Below are 21996 nucleotides of genomic sequence, written 5' to 3' on the forward strand. Positions count from 1 at the left end.
CATTGATGAGAGTGGGGTGTTGAAATCTCCTGCTATTATTGTGTGAGGTGCAATGTGTGCTTTGAGCTTTAATAAGGTTTCTTTTATGTATGTAGGTGCACTTGTATTTGGAGCATAGATATTTAGGATTGAGAGTTCATCTTGGTGGATTTTTCCTTTGATGAATATGAAGTGTCCTTCCTTATCTTTTTTGATGACTTTTAGTTGCAAATTGATTTTATTCGATATTAGAATGGCTACTCCAGTTTGCTTCTTCAAACCATTTGCTTGAAAAGTTGTTTTCCAGCCTTTCACTCTGAGGTAGTGTCAGTCTTTGTCTCTGAGGTGTGTTTCCTGTAGGCAGCAGAATGCAGGGTCCCCATTGCTTATCTAGTTTGTTAATCTATGTCTTTTTATTGGGGAGTTGAGTTGATTGATGTTGAGAGATATTAAGGAATAGTGATTGTTGCTTCCTGTTATATTCATATTTGGATGTGAGGCTATGTTTGTGTGCTTGTCTTCTCTTTGTTTTGTTTCCAAGAAGATTACTTTCTTGCTTTTTCTAGGGTGTAGCTTGCCTCCTTATGTTGGGTTTTACCATTTATTATCCTTTGTAGGGCTGGATTTGGTTTTTCTTTTTGTTTTTGTTTTTGTTTTTTTTTGTTGTTGTTTTTTCCAGAGGTGGGGACCCGAACCCAGGGCCTTGTGCTTGCTAGGCAAGCGCTCTACCACTGAGCTAAATCCCCAACCCCTGTAGGGCTGGATTTGTAGAAAGATATTGTGTAAATTTGGTTTTGTCATGGAACATCTTGGTTTCTCCATCTATGTTAATTGAGAGTTTTGCAGGATACAGTAATCTGGGCTGGCATTTGTGTTCTCTTAGGGTCTGTATGACATCTGTCCAGGATCTTCTGGCTTTCATAGTTTTTAGCGAAAAGTCTGGTGTGATTCTGATAGGTCTGCCTTTATATGTTACTTGACCTTTTTCCCTTACTGCTTTTAATATTCTTTCTTTGTTTTGTGCATTTGGTGTTTTGACTATTATGTGACGGGAGGAGTTTCCTTTCTGGTCCAATCTATTTGGAGTTCTGTAGGCTTCTTGTATGCTTATGGGCATCTCTTTCTTTAGGTTAGGGAAGTTTTCTTCTATGATTTTGTTGAAGATATTTACTGGTCCTTTCAGCTGGGAGTCTTCACTCTCTTCTATACCTATTATCCTTAGGTTTGATCTTCTCATTGAGTCCTGGATTTCCTGTATGTTTTGGACCAGTAGCTTTTTCCGTTTTACATTATCTTTGACAGTTGTGTCGATGATTTCTATGGAATCTTCTGCTCCTGAGATTCTCTCTTCTATCTCTTGTATTCTGTTGGTGATGCTTTCTATGGCTCCCTTGTCTCTTCCTTTGGTTTTCTATATCCAGGGTTGTTTCCATGTGTTCTTTCTTGATTGCTTCTATTTCCATTTTTTTTTTTTTTTTTTTTTTGGTTCTTTTTTTCGGAGCTGGGGACCGAACCCAGGGCCTTGCGCTTCCTAGGCAAGCGCTCTACCACTGAGCTAAATCCCCAACCCCCTATTTCCATTTTTAATTCCTTCACCTGTTTGTGTTTTCCTGGAATTCTTTCAGGGATTCTTGTGATTCCTCTCTATAGACTTCTACTTATTTATTTATGTTTTCCTCCATTTCTCTAAGGGAGTTCTTCATGTCTTTTTGAAGTCCTCCATCATCATGATCAAATGTGATTTTAATAGATCTTGCTTTTCTGGCGTGTTTGGATATTCAGTGTTGGCTTTGGTGGGAGTATTGGGTTCCGATGATGCCATGTAGTCTTGGTTTCTGTTGCTTGGGTTCCTGCGCTTACCTCTCGTCATCAGATTGTCTCTGGTGTTACCTTGTTCTGCTATTTCTGACAGTGGCTAGACTGTCCTATAAGCCTGTGTGTCAGGAGTGCTGTAGACCTGTTTTCCTGTTTTCTTCCAGCCAGTTATGGGGACAGAGTGTTCTGCTTTCGGGCGTGTAGTCTTCAGCTCTTCCTGTGGGCCTGTGTCCTGAGTCCACCAGGCAGGTCGCTTGGAGCAGAAAAGTTGGTCTTACCTGTGGTCCCGTGGCTGAAGTGGCTCTTGGGTGGCTGCTTTTGGGCTCTCCATGAGGGCGGCAATCAGGAAGGCCTGCACCACCTTTTCCCTGGCCCCCGTGCACCAGGGTCCCAGATGGTGTTAAGTGTTTTCCTCTGGAGTCAGAAATGTGGGCAGAGTGTAGTCTCTTCTGGCTTCCCAGGCGTGTCTGCCCCGCTGAAGATTTAGCTCTCCCTCCCACGGGATTTGGGTTCAGGGAGTTTTTGATTGGGTCCCTTCAGATCCTCAATTTGACTCTCAACATTTCCCAACACTTGCCTCTCCCTCATAAGGAACACCACTATTCTGTGGGTTGTTTGTTTGTAACCAGTAGCTCCTTCAATGGTACTTTCCTTTTAATGTCTCCTGAACAATATTGTCAGAAAGATTTTTTTTTTTTTGGATCTTTTTTTCAGAGTTGGGGACCGAACCCAGGGCCTTGTGCTTCCTAGGCAAGCGCTCTACCACTGAGCTAAATCCCCAACCCCTCAGAAAGATTTTTTAAACACGTGGACTGATTGCATTTCTCCTGAGCTCAGATGTGTTTGATAAACGTTGTGGTGGCACATACTTGTGACTGCAGAGCTTGGAAGGCTGAGGCAGGCGGATGCCGAGTTTGATGGGTTACAAAGTGTGACCCCGAAACAGACTGACACAGTTTTTAATGACTTCTTATAGAAAAATAAAACAAAGGGAACAGGCATGCGGGCTCGTCATTTGATACCTTATTTGTCCTGTGTCATCCGTTCCTTCTATCTAGCTTACCCTTGCAGCATTGGAGCTGGCTGCTTTCTCATAATGTGTCACGTTGTGACGGGCGGGGGTGGGGTGGGGTGGGGTGTGTCAGGCTGTTCTGCCTGACAGCTTACTGGCCTATGTGCTCTGCTTCCTGACTTCTTCCTTCATGAAGGCTGCCCACCCAGTCTAACAGTCATCCTGCCGATTTCACCACTGTGCTTTGTGCCTTATTATTTATTAAGTTATTAAGTATTGAATTCTGCCTCCCAATGCTAACCTAGGACTGCAGGCACCACCACTGAGAGTTCCACTTTAAATGTGCTTGCAAACTTAGATTCTCTCCGTCTCTTCCCAAGACTCCTTCTCTTTCCTTGCCTCTCTCTCTCTCTCTCTCTCTCTCTCTCTCTCTCTCTCTCTCTCTCTTTTAAAGATTTTATTTATTTTATGTATGTGAGTACACTGTTCCTATCTTCAGACACACCAGAAGAGAGCATCAGAACCCATTACAGGTGGGTTGTGAGCCACCATGTGGTTGCTGGGAATTGAACTCAGGACCTCTGGAAGAGCAGCCAGTGCTCTTAACCGCTGAACCATCTCTCCACCCCGCCTCTCTCTTTGTAGCTGAGGATGATCTTGAATTTCTGATCCTCCTGCCTCCACCTCTAGTGTTGGGGTTGCAGGAGGGCATGTTTTTATGCCTGAGTTTATGTGGTGCTAAAGATTGAAGCCACACGTTTGTGCATGCTACACATGCTACACAAGTACTACACTGAGTGATCTAGAGTCCCAGCAGTAACTCAGATTCTTGACTGAAATAAAATCTTGACTTTCAAGATTTAAGAAGTAATCCAGATGGGTTCGGTCCCCAGCTCCGGGGGAAAAAAAAAAAAAAGAAATAATCCAGAGAGGGCTGTGGTAGGGAAAGGAACAGCCTCAATCCAGTTTTACAAGTTTCTGAAAACCCAGCAGGCAATGTATTACACTTACAAAAAAAAAAAAAAAAAATTGTTTACTCTCCTTATTGCTTCAGGAGGAATTGACCATTACCTCTTTTGTTATCCTACTCAATGTTACATCTGAATCCTATCCTAGCAGTAGCCATGTTTACATTTGTGTCTGAGCATTTGATGTATGAGACATGCCATTCATTATAGGGGAGGGAAAAATAACTTCCCTCTATCCTTCTAAGTTACTTGTTCTGCAAGTTAAAACGGCACAAACCGGATTAGTGGCACTACTAGGCTGGCTCCAAAATCCTGGGTTCAAGAGATTCTCCTTGACTCTGCTAAGAGCAGCAGGGACTACAAGTGTGTACCACCATGCCTGGTCTAGTATGCATGGGAGTCCTACATGATGAAGTCGAAAAGCTAGATGATTAAAGCTCAAGACATACAGAAAGAACAAGAATTGGAAATTTTAGTAGGTAGCGGAGATAAATGAAGAGAGAGGGAAGGAAATAAAGAGGGAATAATAAGTCGATTCTTTTAGATGGCCTCCCGGGCAAGGTTGTCTACGAATAGCTAAGCTGCCTTTCTGACACAGATACCTTATCAAATTTCCCTTATAAATTTAACCTTGTTACAAAAATGCTGCCTTTTATTTTAGGTAGTGGAGGGGAGCTGAAACGTGCGTGTCGGATGGATATCAATTCTTTTTCGTTTAAAAGCAATCAGTGTGCAGAGGGACACATTTTTAGCAAGGCACTTTCTAGGCTTTTACAGTCCTACTTTGAGGTGACGGGTTCCGAGCTTCAGACACCATAACGAATCAACATCATGAGTAAGATAAATACCTTAAGCCCCTAGGTGAGCCTTGCCATTACGCACAGACTGTAAAAAACGCTTTACAAGCCAGCAAAAATGATTGTTTTTAAAACGCTGCATTTTTGCAATCTTCCAGGCGCTTTAATTGTTCTCAGACAGATGGTTAAAGCTCGGCTACCGCACCCGCATATGTTAGGATAAAACCCGACTACAGCGCCAAGAAAAAGATGATTGGCTGTGGGCCCTAGAAGTTACACGGTTCTCCTAGCAAGAGCTGAGAAACCGCTGAATGTTCAGGTTTTGAAATAGGGTTTTTGCATCGTAAAGAAACAAGATTAACCTATCAGGAAGAACCCAGCACATCCAATCACCAATCAAGAGCGGGAAAAAAGCCAAAGCCGGAGATACCCAGGCACCAAAGAGGACGCCACTCTTCAGTCTCTGCCAATAAGACGAGGCAAGGGGCGGGGCAACAAGAGGATCAATTGCCCAAGAAAACAAACAATGTGTAGTACAACTGTCTAAACCTCAGTCCTAAACTCCGGGTGCGACGGAATGAGCTCCTGAGCAAGGCTCTCATGAGCTGCTTCCCGCTCCTCTAGCCCAAGGACTGTCAGAGCCGGGTTGCTTCTTCCCGGCTCAGCAAACGCTTCCTTCCCGCCAGCTCCCACAGGCTCGCAAAAATCCCGCTGCAACTTTGCGCTACAGTTTACAGGAACAGGGAGTCGCGCGCTACCTGAGGGGGTGGGGCGGCGGCAGTGCGCAGGCGTACATGCCTTGTGGAGGCGTGGCCGAAAAGGCTCAATGAACTCTGGGAATTGTATTCCTCGCGCTCGAGGGGGTAGCACAACTCACCAGGCCTCTTGAACTACACTTCCCAGGAGCGCTCGCGACGTCGGGGCGGGCCGTTTGGTTCGTTAATGAGTTCGAGAAAGCCGCGGCGCGGCCCACCAGGTTCCAAAACAAGGAAATGAAGGGAGGAGGCGGGACTGTGGGTGCCTGCGGGAGCCGCCGCCGCCGCCGCGGAGGAGGAGGAGGCGGAGGAGGTGGCTGCCGCGGCCGCCGAGGAGTCCCTTGCTGAAGGCGGACCGCGGAGCGGCGGGCGGCGCGCGCGCGCCCGAGCGACGGCTGTTCGAGAAGTGGAGCGGCGGCGGCGGAGGAGGGACTGAGTGGCGGCGGCCCCCGCGTCCCGGTTTCTCTATGGGGGAAGCAGACAATGGATTATGATTTCAAGGCGAAGCTGGCGGCGGAGCGGGAGCGGGTGGAGGATCTGTTTGAGTACGAAGGGTGCAAAGTGGGACGCGGCACCTACGGGCACGTCTACAAGGCGAGGCGGAAAGATGGGTAAGAGCGCGGGCGGGGAGTGGGCTCGTCCGGTCTCCTCCACTGCTGAGACCCGGAGGGCTGGGTGGGTCGGAGCCCACGGGAAGAGGCGGCGTGGGTCGCAGAGCGACGTCCCGGGGCCAACTCGGAGGCACTGGTGCTGCCGCCCCCCGCTGGCCGGTCGCGCCCCTCCAAGTCGCACAGCGTAGCCCCGTCGGGGGCGTCGGTCCCGCCTGGAGTCGCTGTTGCGAGCTTAACAGCGGGCGGCGGGACCCGGTGGAGACCGCGCTTGGAGGTGGAGTTTAGGGGTCTGGTCCCGGGGGACTCTCGAGGGCTTGGCTGAAGAGTTACCGGTTTGGCCCTGTGCTGGTGACGGTCGTGGTGGAACTTCCAATCGGCGCAGCGCCTTCCCGGGGCGGCGGTTTGAAAGCTCGCGGGGGCGCCTCCCGTCTGGTGGCCCTGCGCTTGGGGTCCTGACTGGCCCCTCTGGTCTGACTTCCTCGACGTTGCCAACCCAGCCTACATCCCTGGTGTTTACCTGGGGACTTCCCGATCCTGCTCCCGATTCCCACACTTTAATATTTTGAATTCAGCACTCTGAAGGTGGACCCTGGAGAGAGATTAGCTCTATATTACAAACTTCAAGTGCTCTCTGGTTGGTTACCTTTCCTGCCTCTTGATTATTTTAGGTAAACCCCTCCCCAGCCCTTATAAGTTAGGGTCTCTCTCTGTGCACCCTGGTTAGCCTGCAACTCAAGAGATCCGCCTGCCTCTGCCTCTCAAGTACTGTGATTAAAAGGCGTATGCCACCACACTCGGCCCATTTCTCTTTTCTTCAGGAAGAAATCTTGAGTATTAATATTCTCCAGTTCTCATCCTCTGTCAAATGGCTGTGAGCTTTGGTTTATCGAGAACCTAGACCACCAAGAACAGAAAACGGAAGTGACAGGCTTGGGCCTGGACCACCGTTTTCCTAGTTGAGGGGATCTATAGGAATCTCTTGGGAAGTCTTTCTGGATTGTTATAGCAGTAAAAGACAAGTTGGATAAAGCATCGAGAATGTACCCCTCGGGCCAGAGGGCAGACCAGTTTGTAAGAACAGGACAGGTGGAACCAAACTTGTGACTGGCAGTGGTGGGTTTTGTCACCTTGTCCCCATTCCGGAAGGAATTCCTTTCTCTTAGAAAAAGATTCAAGCAACTGTCAGACTATACAAAAGGGAGACTGTGACTGCTGGAGCATTTGAAAAGCAGAGCATCAGCACACCTCATTGAAAGTGCTTCTTGGCTGTGCTTTGATAAAGTTGGTGAGGAACTTCAGCATCAAAGCAAGCAGTGCGTGTGCTAATTTTATAAGAGGAAAACCAGAACACAATCATATGAAGTGTTTCATACATGTACCTGGAAAACTACAGGTAGTGTGTGGGTTTCAAGGATGATGATTAATTGCTGTTGCAGGTAGAACTGTACAGGCCAGGCCACTCAGTTGTCTGAGCTGTTTCTTTTAATTACCACGTGTCCCTGAGTGCACACCAGGCGCTGTAGGGCACTATACTTGACTTACTTACACTTTGGTTTTGGAATATCCACTCTACTGGTTAAGTTGGTGTTCCAGTGGGAATCTTCACGGGGTGTTCAGGGAAGGCAGATCTGCTGCTCTGATTGGACAGTGTTGTTACATTGTTGATCTGGATTTTCTCTATCTCCCAGAGACTGTGCTAACTTTGTTTTTACACTTATGTTTTTATTTGCCCTGAAACTTTGAGAGAAATTAACAGTTCTGATTCTGAATTGCATAGAATGGCTGGGTTTACAACAGAAACACTTCTTGTTTCTACTTATTTTTCAGTATGTCTCTATAATAAGGATATTGATTCAAATACACTTATTCTTTGAGTGAAATCGGTAAAGTAGAATACATAAGGTCAGTTTTTATATTTTCAAAGTAGAATTAAAAAACAAAACAAAACATTTAGAGCTGGGCGAGCACTGGCAGTAGTCTGAGTTCCAGGCCAGACAGGCCACACAGAGAAACCCTGTCTCAACGAAACCGAACCAAAGCAAAAACCAACCAACAAAAACCGCCTAGAATATGAAAATATCTTGTCAGACTGTTGTACCACATGTTCTCACGTAAAACAAGCCATGATAGGCTTTATTTTTGTGGATCAGGTGTCTGCTTCCGATTCCTGGCTTTACACTAACACTCGCGTCTCTGGTGATTTGGCAGTGGGATTAGTTTTATGTTCATCACTAATCAGCCATTTGACAGAACAAAAGGTTTTAGTGGTAGTTCTCAAATGTGACACAGATTTGGATGGTAAAGGATTCTATTGTCTGGTCATTCTAAATTACAGTCCCCTCTTTTTACATCTTGGTAAGCTCCGGGAAAATGAGTAGTGCTTGGTGCTATTTTAGGGAGCAAGAGAGATGAGGCCTGCTAGAGAGAAATAACTCTAGCGTGTCTAACACTATTACATATACATACATATATGCATTTATACACACACAAATGTACACTAACATATAAACAAAATTTGTTAGAACTTTAGAATAACATTGGAAGAAATAACTCTCAGTAGGAAAACCTTTGCTTATGCCTCAGTTATAGCTTACAGATTTTTCCTTCAGAATGAGATTTTCAAATGAGATTCAAAATAGGCTATACCATGCAGTGTGAATTTATAGCAGGCTAGAAATGTAAGACGTGTCTGAATTTTTCACCTTTTTATATTTAATTGGTGCGTAAAGATTTTCATACACAGTGGTACTTAGTAATGTTTTGATTCCTGTGTACATTGTATACTGTTTCATTCAGGGTAAAAGTGTTTCCTCAAACACTTAGCATTTCATTGTGTTGAAACCATTAAAAATTCTTGTTTCTAGTTACTTGACTTGTGGAATATCTTACTATTATATACAATTTCTTTGCTGTTCAACATGGCACCATGGCTTATTTTTCCCAAATTTTTCCCCTTAATAAAAATGTTACTTATTAATTTTTCATTTGGAAGGAAAAATAATGATTCCCTATAAAAAACAGTCAGGTTTGCACTTTCAAGATGGCCACCTAGTGAGAGTGTGCTGCCAAGCTTGAGGCTCGAGTTGGATCCTGGGGATCCGCATGGTGGGAGGAGAGACCCATTTCCATAAGACTGTCCTCTGACTTCCACACTTGTGACATGCATTCAAAGGAAATAAATGCCAAAAAAAAAAATCAGGCTTAAAATTAATTACCTACAATTTACTTATTAGAACTATTACGTGTGGACTGTGGCATGCACATGGAGGTCAGGAGACAACTTTTTGGCAAGATTCTCATCTACCTTCATGTAAGTTCTGAGGGTTGAATTGATTGCCCTGCCGGCCCTATCAGACAGGTGCCTTCACCTGCTGAACCAAATTTACTTAGCGGGATCGAGTATAGGGTCTTGGGAATACCAAGCCTGCACTCTGTCACTGAGCTGTGCTTCCTGCTCCAGGATAGCTTAGATTTTTAGTTCATAAGGCTTTTCTTTAGTAGTGAAAAGTCTCGCACTGTGCTGGAGATGCAGCTTGGTTGGTAGAAGGCTTGCCTAGCATACAGAAGGCTCTGGGCTCTACACAGGGTAAACTGGATAAACTGGACTTGGCACAGTGCCAGTGCTTGGGAAGTGGAGCTGGGAGGATCAGACGTCTAAGACTGTAGTTGGCTATATATGAGTTCCGTGCAGCCTGGGGCACATGAGACCCTGTTTCAGAAAAAGTTGGGCATAAAACTTTACAGTGACAAGTCTGATGATAGTGTCTTTCTAGTTATGGACACTTAATTATGACTGATAAAGGAATATTGTTAAAACATTCTTTTCATTAAAACCTGATTCTGTGGCATAGGATCATCTGTGAAAACTTGTCCAATGTGAGTTGGATTTCCAAGACTAACTGAAAACAAGAAGCTGCCCTTTGTGACCGATGGTTTGAAAGATGCATGGTAACTGAAAGTGAAAGCTGCCAGAGTGCTTAAGAGTTTCAGTTTGTCTTAGGGTGCACATGTTTTAATGTGTCATGAAGTCCTTCACAAGTAGCTGTGACTACATGGAGGTAACCACGGGCAAACAGTAGGTACAGTAGCATCCGTCTGCTTTCAGTGGAGTTTCCACAGTGGGTTCATGGATGATCATGGTGGCATTTTGGTTGGTGGCTTCTGGAGGTTTAGGAGGTTAGCTCTGCGATAATAAATAGTATTTTTCAAACTGCCAAGAGCTTTAGATCATCCAGCTCAGCTGCCTCTGTTTACCCAGGGGGAGTTCGGAGCTCATGGCTCCAAGAGGAAGCCTGAAGCCCAGACCACCGGAGGCTTGTATTTTGTCATTCATTTTCCTTCCTAATGAGAAGAAAGCAAAAAACGCCATTTCTCCTCTACCTTTGGCAATTTTATTCTAAGCACTTCATGCAAACAAAACAAAACAAAAAAACCCCCAATCAATCAAACAAATTAACAAAAAACAAAACAACAAAAACAAAAAGCCAAAAAAAGACCCATACCAGAAATACGGGGAAAAAACTCTAGGAGAGGACATCTAAAGAGGAGTGCAGAGGAGTTATGTGGGGTAAACTCGGTAGCTTGCGCAAGGGCCCAGAGTCAATCCCCAGAGCAACAGAACAGCAGAAGAGTGTATCCACATGGCTGCTTATCTTCCTGACTGACCCTGGTCCTTGTGTCAGCTCTGTGGACCTTTCTCTGACTTGCACACCGCAGAGTCGGTGTCTGCCTTTGGTCTTTTTTCACTGTGCACTGAGGTCCAAGTTGCTGCCACTGTCGCTCTTTCTGAAAATAGTCAGGTGTATTTTGTTAGGAAAATTATACATTTCTTCTTATGTCTAACAGAATCAGATCTAACCTCTTAATTTGACATCAAAAGACATTTACAGTCAAATCCTGACCAATTCTTCTCTTTCCAGTTCATTGAATTGATTTACTATTGTAGCGTTGAACTATGTTTTCTAGGACTTAGGTCTTCCCTGTCCGACATCTACATTTTAACTAGGATGGGGTTGTCCTTGTTCACATTTCAGTACCCAGCTCTATTTGCTTTCTGCCAGAAGTGTCCCCTTAGTCATTCAGTGGACCTAGCTGTGCCTCCGTTCGTCCTTACAGACAGTTTCGCTGTCTAAGATGTTAGTCTTTCACAAGTTAGCTTCAGTGTCTGGTACAGGCTTGGGTATGATACATGATCAGATGCTGTGTGTGTGTAGTGGCACGCACTTGTAATCCCACCCAGCACTCAGGAGGCAGAGGAGAAACAGCTTCAACTCCAGCCTGGGCCGCGTGAGACCCTGTTGGAAACAAACCCAAATTGTTGAATTGAAAAGTTCTGTAAAGTGGTAAACATGCTTTCATAACCTTAAGAACAAATTAAAATTAGAGAGAGAGAGAGAGAGAGAGAGAGAGAGAGAGAGAGAGAGAGAGAAAAGAAAGGACGATCAGGGACTCACAGAGATTCCCGTGTGCTGGGATTAAAGGTATGCGCCACCACAGCCGGCATGGAGTTTTGAACTGGTGATGTCATATGAGGTGGGTGACTGATATATTTCTATTGGACTGACTAGTGATTTTAGGCTCTCTCCACTTTGCCCTTTCCTGCTAGCACCATAGCGTAAGCCCTAGCACCTACCTGGTTAGTACAGGTCCAACCCAAGGCTTCTTGCAGGTTAGGCAGGCACAGGAGCTCCTTAGCTGTATTTCTAGCTCTAGCACTGATCAGTCTTACCCCCCCCCACACCCCCCATCCCCCATCCCCCAGCTGTGTGCATGTTACTTTGTTTCTAAGAAGTTATGCTTGTTTAATTGCCTCCCTTTCATTTTGAGGCAAAGGCTTGCTATGCAGCCCAGGCTGGTCTCAAACTCCCCATCCTTCTCATTGCAGACTCCAGAGTGCTGGGCGCACAGGTGCACGCTACCATACCTTACAGTTTCTTTTAATAGAGGTTGATAAAGAAAATAGTTATTTTGGAATAGTAATCATTTTTCCTTCTTAGAGCAAAGTGGTTTTTGCTAGAGTGTGAATTCTTCTTTTGTGCTTTTAATAGCTGTTTTATAGCCATGATTAGAAGACGCCAGACTCATATATTTTAGGGGTTCTTTCTTGATATTACAGATTTATGGTTAAAAAGTATTTTTAGCATTTAGTAATTGAAGTGAATGTTGGTTTATATTTAATTAGCTAACTTTTGCAATATAACCTTTCTAGAACTTTATTTTTTTGAGGCCTGAGGGAAATAATTTCTCACTGACTTTTGGTAGAAGCAGTAGTCCTGAGCCTGTGTGGACTGCAGCAGCCGTCTCAGCTCTGCTTCTTTACAACTGCGTCTGAAGAAGACTGGAACGAGTACCAGGGCGTATAGGACAATGAAAAGGAACCACTCCACATTTTGAAATAAATTGATAGTTTCAAAAAAATATTTTGTGGGTTTAGCAGTTAAGAGCACTTTGCTACCCTTCTAGAGGGCACAGGTTTGATTCCCAACACCCACTCAGTGGTGCATAATTATCTGTAACTCTAGTTCATGGTACCTCATGAACTCTTTTGGTCTTCATGGGCATCATGCAAGAATACATACATACATACATACATACATACATACATACATACATACAGGCAAAACACTTATACACAGAAAATAAAACTAAATCTTAAAGTATCCTGTACAATGAAGAACGCACTAGTTAGTGCAAGGGCATGGAAACGCAGCCGGTGTGGCAGATTTTCCCTCTGCCGTGCACTTTCCTTTCCGGGTTTGTGTATATATCGAGTATGCCATTGATGTGATAAATGCTGTGGTCTGCATAGCTCTCTTTCTAAACTTCTACAACTTGAAGACCAATCGTCGCATAGCTTATGTACAGACATGTCTTAATCGTTTTATTGTTTTCTATTTTATCACACACATGCTTTAACTGTCCTTCTTGATGGAACTTTCAGATTGTCCTAGGTTTTTGCTAGTACTAACACTAGCGAATATCCCAGTAATATTAATATAATGCAATGTTAATATGTCTGTAGGTTAAATTCCTAGACTCTCTACCTTTGGAAGTAGTGACTTGATTTAGTTTGTTAATACTCATATACAGGATACACATCAAAAGTGGAGACTGAGGAGTGGCTTTTGAGATACTGTGAGGGTCAGTAATGGGTTATTTGGAGATGCTGGTGAGGGTCAGTAATGGGTTATTTGGAGATGCTGGTGAGGGTCAGTAATGGGTTATTTGGAGATGCTGGTGAGGGTCAGTAATGGGTTATTTGGAGATACTGTGAGGGTCAGTAATGGATTATTTGCAGATACTGTGAGGGTCAGTAATGGATTATTTTGAGATGTTGGTGAGGGTCAGTAATGGATTATTTTGAGATGCTGGTGAGGGTCAGTAATGGACTATTTGGAGATACTGTGAGGGTCAGTAATGGATTATTTTGAGATGCTGGTGAGGGTCAGTAATGGGTTATTTGGAGATACTGTGAGGGTCAGTAATGGGTTATTTTGAGATGCTGGTGAGGGTCAGTAATGGGTTATTTTGAGATACTGTGAGGGTCAGTAATGGATTATTTTGAGATACTGTGAGGGTCAGTAATGGATTATTTTGAGATGCTGGTGAGGGTCAGTAATGGATTATTTTGAGATGCTGGTGAGGGTCAGTAATGGGTTATTTTGAGATACTGTGAGGGTCAGTAATGGATTATTTGGAGATACTGTGAGGGTCAGTAATGGATTATTTGGAGATACTGTGAGGGTCAGTAATGGGTTATTTTGAGATACTGTGAGGGTCAGTAATGGATTATTTTGAGATGCTGGTGAGGGTCAGTAATGAATTATTTTGAGATACTGTGAGGGTCAGTAATGGATTATTTTGAGATACTGTGAGGGTCAGTAATGGATTATTTGGAGATACTGTGAGGGTCAGTAATGGGTTATTTTGAGATACTGTGAGGGTCAGTAATGGATTATTTTGAGATGCTGGTGAGGGTCAGTAATGAATTATTTTGAGATACTGTGAGGGTCAGTAATGGATTATTTTGAGATACTGTGAGGGTCAGTAATGGATTATTTGGAGATACTGTGAGGGTCAGTAATGGATTATTTGGAGATACTGTGAGGGTCAGTAATGGATTATTTTGAGATATTGTGAGGGTCAGTAATGGGTTATTTGGAGATACTGTGAGGGTCAGTATTTTGAGATACTGTGAGGGTCAGTAATGGGTTATTTTGAGATACTGTGAGGGTCAGTAATGAATTATTTTGAGATGCTGGTGAGGGTCAGTAATGGATTATTTTGAGATACTGTGAGGGTCAGTAATGGATTATTTGGAGATACTGTGAGGGTCAGTAATGGATTATTTTGAGATACTGGTGAGGGTCAGTAATGGATTATTTTGAGATGCTGGTGAGGGTCAGTAATGGATTATTTTGAGATACTGTGAGGGTCAGTAATGGATTATTTGGAAATGCTGTGAGGGTCAGTAATGGGTTATTTGGAGATACTGTGAGGGTCAGTAATGGGTTATTTGGAGGTGCTGTGAGGGTCAGTAATGGGTTATTTGGAGATACTGTGAGGGTCAGTAATGGGTTATTTGGAGGTGCTGTGAGGGTCAGTAATGGATTATTTGGAGATGCTGGTGAGGGTCAGTAATGGGTTGTTTGTTTGCCACAGGACATGCAAGTTGCTTCCAGACACTGTTGCTTTAGGAATGTAGCGTCGTAACCAGAACGAATTTTAAAATACAGTCTTGATGAAGGAAGTGTTTGTACTTTTGTCACTTTTTGGGACTTGATATACTGGATAAGAGGGTAATATGCTATTAAGTGGTGAACTTGTTTATTGAAAAATGCTTAGGATAGTGTAGTTAGAGATGAAGAAGTCAATGTAGTCTATTTTAAGTTAACATATTATAGTTTGAAGATTTCTTGCTGGTATCATTAGAGTATTTAGATGTTTTTTGAGTATTTGGATATTAAAAACTGAGTGTGGCAAATCTTTAATCCCAGCAGTGGAGCATAGAGGCAGGCAGAGCTGAGTCTACCCTGGTATACATAGCAAGTTCCAGACCAGCCAAAGCTATATAGTGAGACCTTGTCTCAAAAACAAACAAAAAGAACCCTCCCCAAACCAAAAATTACTTCAGCTCAGTGTTTGTAAAGGATGAACTTGTTGTTACCGTGTTATGTAGCTGTCCAATGTTAGTACTTCCTTTTGGTTCTAAAACAAAGTGACAAGAAATATTTTTAGAGTGCATTTTAAATTTAAGTAACTCAGCCATTTCTTAAAAATAGCATTTTTGGTCTGGAAGCAGGCAGAGTTAGCCAACGATGCTATTTTAAAGATTTTGTCCATGTATAAATAGCTGCGTGTCCGACACCTCCTGTAATAGCTGTTTGGAGCATGCACTGTGCAGGATGAAAGCATCTCGAGAGAGAACAGGATGTGATTCAGGATGCAAGTGTGTAGCAGTAATGTTTTTAAGTTGAGGTTTGAATTCTGCAGGAGTGAGTGATGGATCACAGAAATAAAAGCCTTTAGAGTCATTAGATAATTGGTATCCTCATACGATGTCTTTAATTTCACATATAAAACGTCCTCTCGTGCTGGAGATCAAAAAATACAGTACGGGGCTGGAGGGATGGCTCAGCGGTTAAGAGCACTGATTGCTCTTCTAGAGGTCCTGAGTTCAAATCCCAGCAACCACATGGTGGCTCACAACCATTTGTAATGAGGTCAGATGCCCTCTTCTGGTGTGTCTGAAGACAGCAACAGTATATTCATATATAATAAGTAAATCTTAAAAAAAAAAAAAATACAGTACGTCTTCCTACAAGGAAAGCACAGCTTTCTTGCTGAGACTTTAAAACTGTCTTTTCTACAAAAAAATAGAAAAGGAAACAGTAGTTTATGATAAATTACTGTGTCAGCAACAGCTTTCTGTCTGTTTACTGTATCTACCATCCTCAATTGCAAAGGTTTGTCACCTGTATTGTTTAGGTATGATATACAGCCTCAGGATACATTTGACAGCCCAGATGCATAAAGCTCTTAAAAAGAAAGTCATTTGTAAAAGCATTGCAATTCAAGTTCATCCTCAGCTACAAAGAGAAGTGAGGAAAAGGAGGTGTAGGGGTGGAAAAGAGAGGAAAGAATCTAATTCACTGAGTATTAGAGATCTACATAAACAAATATGCAAGCCAGTTAAAAATGAAGTAACCAGGAAGTGGTGATGCACGCCTTTAATCCTAGCCCTCTGGGAGCACGCAGATCTCTGAGTTCAAGACCAGCCTGATCTACAGAGTGAGTTTTAGGACAGCCTGAGGGCTACACAAAGAAACCCTGTTTCGAAAAACCAAAAATAAATAAATAAATTCATAAATAAATACATAAATAAAATTAAGGAAACTTAAAAGCATTGGCTTTCCTCAGTGCTTTAAGTCCCTTTTAAAGACACAGTTAACAGTAACCACACTGCAGGAGGTCAGGAATGCCGTCCAAGTCTGTGAGTGCTTGGCACACAAGCTTGGGTTTAGTTCCCAATCCTGTAAAAAAGAAAACTTCTACAGTGCAAAGCGAAAACAAAAAAGTAAACTTAACTTTTAAGAAAAGTAATGTTGCTACTTTTGACTGCTTTATTACGGTGAGCTTATTTAACTTACTCTTTTAAAAAGATTTATCCAATTTGTATGTGTGTGTTCTATGTATGTATGTGTGTATTCTGTGTATGTATGTATGTATTCTGTGTATGTATATATGTGTGTATATTCTGTGTATGTATGTGTGTATTCTCTGTATGCATGTGTGTATTCTGTGTATGTATGTGTGTTCTGTGTGTGTATGTGTGTATTCTGTGTATGTATGTGTGTGTTCTGTGTATGTGTGTATTCTGTGTATGTATGTGTGCATTCTGTGTGTGTGTGTGTGTATTCTGTGTGTATATTCTGTGTATGTGGTAGTACCCTTGAGACTAGAGGAAGGCCTGGGGCTTTCTCTGTAAAGGTGAAATTACAGGCGATCCTGAGCTACCCAGCTTGGGTCCTGGTAACTTGAGCTCAGGTTTTCTGGGAGAGCAACAGCAAGTCCCCTCTAACTGCCTTTCTAGCACTCCCCGCCGCCATAAAGGATTATTTTAACAAAATTATGGGTGTGTGCTTGTGTATGTGTGTGACTATGAGCACTGTGCCATGGTGTATACGTGGGGTCAGAGGGCAATGTGGCAGTCTGTTCTTGCCACCCACCATGTGGATACTGGGGTTGAAGTCAGATTGTCAGGCTTGAAGGAGGAGAGCACCTTGAACCATCTGAGCTCTCTCGCTGTTCCTGGTACTTGAGCGTATTTCACAGTCATTTTGAGAGTCAGCGTGCTGCTGTTTTGATAATTGCCTGTTATTTCAGCTTGCAGGAGCTGGAGGAGGATCCCAGTTCAAGGGCAGTCTAGGTACAGAGAGACCAGGCCTTCAGGCCTTCTGCCTATTTCTCAACAGCTACCCTTCCCAGCCACCAAAACCGGTAAAACCTTTCTTTCCAACAAAAAGCTATAAGTAATCCTCTTGGAAGGCAAAAGTTAGAATATAGTTTCAGCAACCACGAATTCACCTTTCTGTGCAGACAGTGGTTCTCAACCTTTTTAATGCTGAGGACCTTTAATACAGTTCCTTATGCTGTGAGGACCACACCCTCCCCAAATCATTCTTGCTATGAGCTTTTATTTATTTATTTTATGTATGAGAGTACACTGTAGCTGTCTTCAGACACACCGAAGAGGGCATCAGATCCCATTACAGATGGTTGTGAGCCACCGTGTGTTTGCCGGGAATTGAACTCAGGACCTCTGGAAGAGCAGTCAGCGTTCTTAACCATTGAGCCACCTCTCCAGCCCTCCCCAAATCATTCTTGCAGCTACTTCGTGCCTGTGATTTGCTACTGCTGTGACCCGTGGTGTAAATGCCTGCTGGCAGGGCTCTGGTGTGTGACTGCTGTGAAAAAGCTGCTCAACTGCCCATGAAGGGGCCATGAGCCCTTGGGTGGGAGCTGCTGGTGTAGGCGTTGAACACTTACAAGCATCTCTGGTAGAGTTGACCTGGAGTGCTGTGCTGCATACACTGTGCTGCTGTGCTGTCCCCAGGGAGTAGGACATTGTCAGCTCCGTCGTGTTGTGGGGCCACCAATATGTGTGATTTGTCATTGACTGAGACTTTATTATGCAGCAGCACATAGTAGGCTCTTACGCTCTGTGCAGAACCAGTGTTGTTTGTTGATCTTTTAGTAGAAATACTTTGTGTGTATTCCACTAAAATCATTAAATAGTGGCTGTACACACTAAAAGCCAAACCTTCAGCAGTGTCGTTGTACATAAAATGGAAAATAAAATCTTTGTTTTATTGTCTCTCTCCAATTTCTCAGAAGTATCTCTTTTGATATATACAATTTTACTCTCATACACTATATCCAGACCACAGCTCCCCTTCCTTCACTCCTCCCAGTCCCCCTCCTGCTCCATTTGTATTCTTTAAGGACTTCTCAATTAATTTATGATTCTGTAACATTTACAGATGTCTGGAAGATTCAGGTCTCTCTTCTCATCTGGCTTTGTCTCTTGTGTCTTTACTCGTGTTTGCTTGTTAGTTTGGGTAGATAACTGCATTTAACTTCAGATCTGTAATGAGTAGCCCTACTGTTCTCGTCTTGCACTCCACTCCTGCCACGTGGACATCCTTCTGTGGCCCGTTCAGCATTTGAGTGGTGTTTCAGTGTCTTGCATAGCCCAAGTGGACCTCCAGCCTGCTGGGCTGCTAAGGCTGGTTTTGAGCTCCTCTTTGCTTGTCTCTACCTCTGAAGAGCTGGGTTACAGGCAAATTCTGACATCCTGTTGTTGATTTGATCCCTGTATCCTTCATCCGTTTCTTCAGGGATGCTCATTAACCAGCCTCCCTCCTCTACTCTTCCTTCAGTGCTGCTTAAACTTGTCCGTGTTCAGCCCTCACTACGTCTGTGCCGAGACATTTCCCCTTTATTTTAGTTTCAGTTTGGTCTTCAGTGAGGCCTGGGTTCCTATTTATTATGACTTGAATTCAAGATTCTGAATTTTTTGTTTTAGGGGTTTTCAGTATCATTGCTATGAACAGTTCTTTTGTTTTTGTTTTTCTTTCTTTCTTTTTTTTGTAAATAGCTTTGAGAGGGGGAAAGGGTGGGAGGGGGGAGAGACAGAGATAGATGCACAGGTGGACAGACAGACAGACATAGAGTGTGTTACTCGTGTGGGAATTGAGCATGCTTTTGACACACTGCCTGTGGAATCAGAGTGCTTTTCTGGACTAGCTTCTCTTCCACCTTGTTCAGGACAGTGTTTCCTTTCTGCTTCTGTGAGTATAGTCTGGCCTAGTTAGTGAATAAAGAAAAGAAGCAAAAAGGAAATGCATGACTGCTCTTAGGTATGGTGGAAGAGGATGTTTATTATAAATATGGGGGAGAGCATAGTGAGAGGCAGAGGCGTCTTAGGGAGTCCAGAGTGGTCCTGATCCTGAGCTATGTGGGGGAGGGGAACCTAGTGCAGCTGCCATGAGGCCAGAGGTAACAAAGGAGGGGCAGGTAGCCAAAATGTCTGGATGGTATAGGGAAGAGCCTCTGGGGGTGGGGTGGGGCTGCAGAGTTCAAGGCAGAGGGCTGGGTATGCTAGCTATACCCTGTAACCCGTAGTTACATATGTTAACTAGGCACCTCAGGCCACTTGTCCCAGGTTTGAAACTTAATAGTTAGTCTACAAACTTTCTAAGATTCTCTAGTCCTTGTCTGTGGGAGTGCTGAGATTACAGACACACAGCTTTGCACACCCCTGCCTACCTCTACCTACACTCTCTTCTCTGGCCTCCTCAGGTACTGACAGCAAGTACCTTACTGTTAGGTTTTATTTGTTTGGCCTTTTTGAGGCAGTGTCTCATTAGGTAGCCTTAACTGACCCGAAATTCACTAGGTAACCCAAAAGCTGCCCAGAATGTACAGAGATCCACTTGCCTCTGCCTCTGGGGTGCTTTTTTATAGCAATTTTCTGTTTTTACTTTGCACTGCTTTTCTTTTTCCCTTCTTAGGTTTTCTTTTTTTTTTTTTTTTACTTTTCTTTTTTTTGGAGCTGGGGACCGAACCCAGGGCCTTGCGCTCGCTAGGCAAGCGCTCTACCGCTGAGCTAAATCCCCAACCCCCTTCTTAGGTTTTTCTGACAGTCTCATGTTACACTGAGATAATGGGAATATTTTTCTAGTCTAACTTTCAGAGACACATTTATTTACTTACCAATGTATAGGGACTTTGAAGGGCTACAGGAATGTGCTGAATTCTGCAATTTTAAGTATTGTGCTGCCTGCAAATTCATTACCTTTGTATTAAAGATATAGTTGAGAAAATGTAAGGTCTCTCTTTCATATTTCCCCAAATAAGTGAATTTGGTGTATTTATATCCAGCTATATTGCTTTTAAGTTTTGGTTTTTTTTGGCCTGAATGACTAAATGACTACAGGAGACAGTTTAGTATGGAGAAGTTTACATTTAATCCCCCGCACAACCAGAAAGCCGTGAGACAGTAGAGAAGAGGCTCGCTCAGCAGATACGGTGACACACGGGAGCTGGACCGCTTAGCATGATCACGTCCGTCCTATGAGAGTAATTTCTGACAGTCTCCGTCTGTCCTCATGTCCTCCACCAGCCTGTCCATCCATCCATTCCTGTCCTGCCCATCAGCACACCTGCCTGCCTGCCTCTGTCCATGGATATGGCTCCCTCTCATTGCTCCTCCATTTGTGCCAATTGATTTAATTCATTCTTTACTAGAGTTTGGTTTCTTCCATGAGCCAAGTGTTGTGACACAGGTAATGCTGCAGAGACAAAGGAGAGGTATAATCTGTGTGCACAGCCAGGACGTAGTACTCAGGACAGATTCCTAATGGCAGTGTCTGTGGGATGGAAGCCTTGGCTGAGAGAAAACTGAGGACGTGACCCAAGGATGTACATGGGAGAGGAAGATGTTTTAGAAACTGTACTGGGAAGTGTATTTGCTGTGCACACATTTCCCACTTAGAATGACAAAACATTTAAAACGTAATGTGTAATTAGCGGAGCCTGAAGTGGTAGATGACTTGGAGGAAACTTTTCCGGGCACAAGAAAGCATTTCTATTTGCACGCAGTTGCGGAGAGCAGCTGTGACAGCATGTTCAAGGCCTGGGCGAGTTCAAACCATAGAATCCCACAATGGAGAGGTGAGGTGGGCACAGAGTCCCAGAGCTGAGGAGCGTTTGTGAGATGAGAGGCAGCTTTCTTTAGTGGTGTGAGTGCTGGTCTGTTGCTCTCACTCTGGGGCAGGCACCGCTCCCAGGAGGTGTTAGTTGGTCAGCACAGACTGGCGTGTACTTGGAGGGGGTGAATGGGAGCTGGGAGTCAGGTGGGTAGGGAGAGGGGTGCGTGTGGAAGCTACTGGGAGGGAAGTTAGTGTGAAAATACATCAGGTGAAGCTCTCAAGACTTCATAAGCCCCTTTGTTTTAAATGTAGTACATGTAAATATCATGTACTAGAATAAGCAAAAGCCTTAGATTTAAGCACATGGACTTGTAGTCCTGGATACTTTGGGCTCAGGAAGATAGCTTCAGTCTGGAGTTCTATGCCAGCCTGGGCAATATACCAAAATCTCGTCTCTTAAAAAAGTTTAAAATATCATAAATGTTTTGATTTACATATTCCAAAACCCAATATATAAAAATGGCAATAAGGAAAGTTAGGAATTTTAGAAAATAAGGAAGAGTACAGTCGAGTGTGAGAATGCACACGTGTAATCTCAGAAATGAAGTTGAGACAGGGGGACAGATAGTTTGAAGTTAGCTTGGGTCACATATTAAGACCTAATGACAAGATCAAAACAAAAGAAAAAATTATTTGCGAATATCCAGAGGTAAGTATTGTTAGTATTTTGACTTATCTCCTTATAGTACATTTTAAAAAATTACATGCATAATATGCTTTTTTTCTAGTAAGGTAGAATTTAAGTAACAAAATTCATAATTCTGTGCAGCTAGGTGGGAGACTA

The 21996-nt window shown here is 43.5% G+C and overlaps 1 protein-coding gene across 2 annotated transcripts in view; it reads left to right on the top strand.

Annotated features, from left to right (window-relative positions):
• The first annotated feature begins 5550 nt into the window (after positions 1-5550).
• Positions 5551-21996, top strand: part of Cdk19 (cyclin dependent kinase 19) — a 140275-nt gene continuing 123829 nt past the window's right edge. The window contains exon 1 of one of the 2 annotated variants that reach the window (XM_032888295.1): positions 5551-5937. In XM_032888295.1, coding sequence (XP_032744186.1) covers positions 5810-5937 — 128 coding nt within the window. In that variant the 5' untranslated portion in view covers positions 5551-5809. The remainder of the gene's footprint in view (positions 5938-21996) is intronic. The other variant, XM_032888296.1, reaches the window with a different exon arrangement.

Source organism: Rattus rattus, chromosome 18 (assembly GCF_011064425.1).
Source record: "Rattus rattus isolate New Zealand chromosome 18, Rrattus_CSIRO_v1, whole genome shotgun sequence".
NCBI lineage: Eukaryota > Metazoa > Chordata > Mammalia > Rodentia > Muridae > Rattus > Rattus rattus.